The sequence below is a fragment of the Geospiza fortis genome, unplaced genomic scaffold (assembly GCF_000277835.1).
Source record: "Geospiza fortis unplaced genomic scaffold, GeoFor_1.0 scaffold23, whole genome shotgun sequence".
Taxonomy (NCBI): Eukaryota; Metazoa; Chordata; class Aves; order Passeriformes; family Thraupidae; genus Geospiza; species Geospiza fortis.
In genome coordinates, this window is record NW_005054303.1 from 11,720,334 (window position 1) to 11,722,390 (window position 2,057).

Consider the following 2,057-nt stretch of genomic DNA (forward strand, 5'->3'; position numbering starts at 1 on the left):
CTTCCCACAAACCTGGCACTAAAAGGATTTTAGGGCCTTGTTGTGTTGTGTGGCTGCTTTGGGATGAACCAGGGCAGGGATGTCTGCATAAATGTCAGGTAGCACTGGAATTCTGTGGGGTTGGGAGAGTGGAGAACCTTCTGTTGCCTCTATCCTCATCCTGATCCCTCTGCAGGAGGCCAAGTTTGGGAGCTACAACGCTGTCATTGTGGAAGTCTCAGGAGAAGCCTTTTACACTGGCACAGCCACCTTCACTGTGGAAGAGGAGGACCCACTGAAACACGGCTTCTTCCTCAAGTGACCCAAGCCACATGTGGTGGCAGAGCCTCACTGATGGTGCTGTGCTTCTCCTGCCCAGGAATTTCTGTTTTACTTCTCCACACGTTGCAACATGAACGGCCTTGGGTGGTGTGACAGCATTTGTCACATTTCAGGATAACAGGCTTGTTGCCCTGTTTGTTGCCCTGTTGTGATTAGCATATTGGGTGCACTGTGATTAGCACATACAAGCTGCTCTGAGATGCTGTAGTCTTTTTCTTCTTCTTTTTCTTCCCCATAATTCAGAGAAAACTGAGCTGATCTTGGAGAGCTGCCTTCAAATTTATGTGCCTTCTCTGTGTCTGCAAATTATGAATTTCAGAATTAGATTTCTATTAAATGTACGCTGAAAACTCTGCCATTTGCCTTGTTTTCACTCCCAGAGCTCATTTGCAGGATTCTGCTGAGTATGTCATGACTCTGGGTTTGAATTGCTAGCTCTTGTTGTCTCCTGCTCAGCCAGCTGTGCTGCTCTGTCTCATGCCCCAGCTTCCCTGCTCAGCCTGTCCAGACAACCCCTTCCTCACTCATTTCACCCCACCAGGGCTCTCTGCTGCATCCTGGGGCTGGATGCAGGGATTTGATCAGAATTTCCTGTGTTCCTGCTGAGTGTCCATGCTGTGCTGCTTCCCTAAGCCTTCCTCTCTTGCTTATCGTGGACCACTGGCTGCAAATACCCTGTGGTTAACTTTCAACAGGAGCAGCTGTGTTTGAAAGTCTGAGCCATTATGACCTTTGACTGCTAATTATTTACTGATTTTGTCCCAGTCTGGGGGCAGCTTGTGCAGCAGAGTGCAGTCAGTGCTTGCTTTGCCAGAGTCCCTCCAGGCAAAAACCAAGCAGTTGCAGTGGCAGGAGGAGACCTTCAGACCTCTGGTGGCCCGTCACTTCCACTGTGTCTCTGGATAAAATGCTGCTTGTTAAATGAAGATACTCCTGGGAGGAACGGGCACTTGTTAAAATGAGACATGAAAATGAGAATGATCATCTCATGGAAGCTCATGCAGCAGAAGGGTGCATACTGGTGAACTTAGATAAGGTTGGCACAGAAAAGCCTGGGAGGAATTTCTTCTGTCAGCTTGAAAATAACTTTGTAGCAGGAGGAAACAAAAATCCCCTGATTTATGCAACTGCTGTGCTGCCAATAGAGGTTTTTTAGGATGGTGTCTGGGGCTCCTGCTGATTTAAGTCCCATACAGCCTCTGGTCCAGGAGAACAAGAAGTGACACACACATCCTCCGTGCTTGCAGGAGCACACTCTTCCATGTGTTTTCATCTTCTGGGCATCTCCTTCTGATCAGCCCCCCAGCCTGGCTCCTTGGAAAGAGCTGGGACAGCAAGTCACAAAGTCCAGAAGTGGCTTTGTGAACCTCCAAACAGGATGTTTGGAGGTTCTTCAGGCATTAATTGGGATGCATCCTTCATTACCTATTCTCTACCCCCATCCTTAAGAAAATTTTCAGGTGGGGCAGGCAGCTACAGCATAGATGAGAGTGGGGTGAAAGGGTCCTGCTGCCCAGGCTGGGGGGCTCCCTGGCCTGATCCCTCAATCTTACACCTGATGGTCCCTCAAACCCCAGCTTGGTGAGCCGGGGTGATGGTCCTGGCCTCCAGCTGAGGGTCTGGGGGTAGCCGGTCCTCCGTGACGGGCTGGGGGCTGTGCCGGGAGAGGAGCTGACCGGAGCTGCCAGGGGAGCACGTCTGTGGGGACCCATGGGATGGTGCCGCTGTGGGCTGCG

General features: G+C 50.8%; 1 protein-coding gene across 1 annotated transcript in view; it reads left to right on the forward strand.

The window, feature by feature from the left end:
• L3HYPDH (trans-L-3-hydroxyproline dehydratase) overlaps positions 1 to 675 on the forward strand; it is a gene marked incomplete at its 5' end in the record, with an annotated part of 2,763 nt that extends 2,088 nt beyond the window's left edge. The window contains one exon of the mRNA XM_005418033.2: positions 176 to 675. Coding sequence (XP_005418090.1) covers positions 176 to 301 — 126 coding nt within the window. The remainder of the gene's footprint in view (positions 1 to 175) is intronic.
• Positions 676 to 2,057: the final 1,382 nt, after the last annotated feature.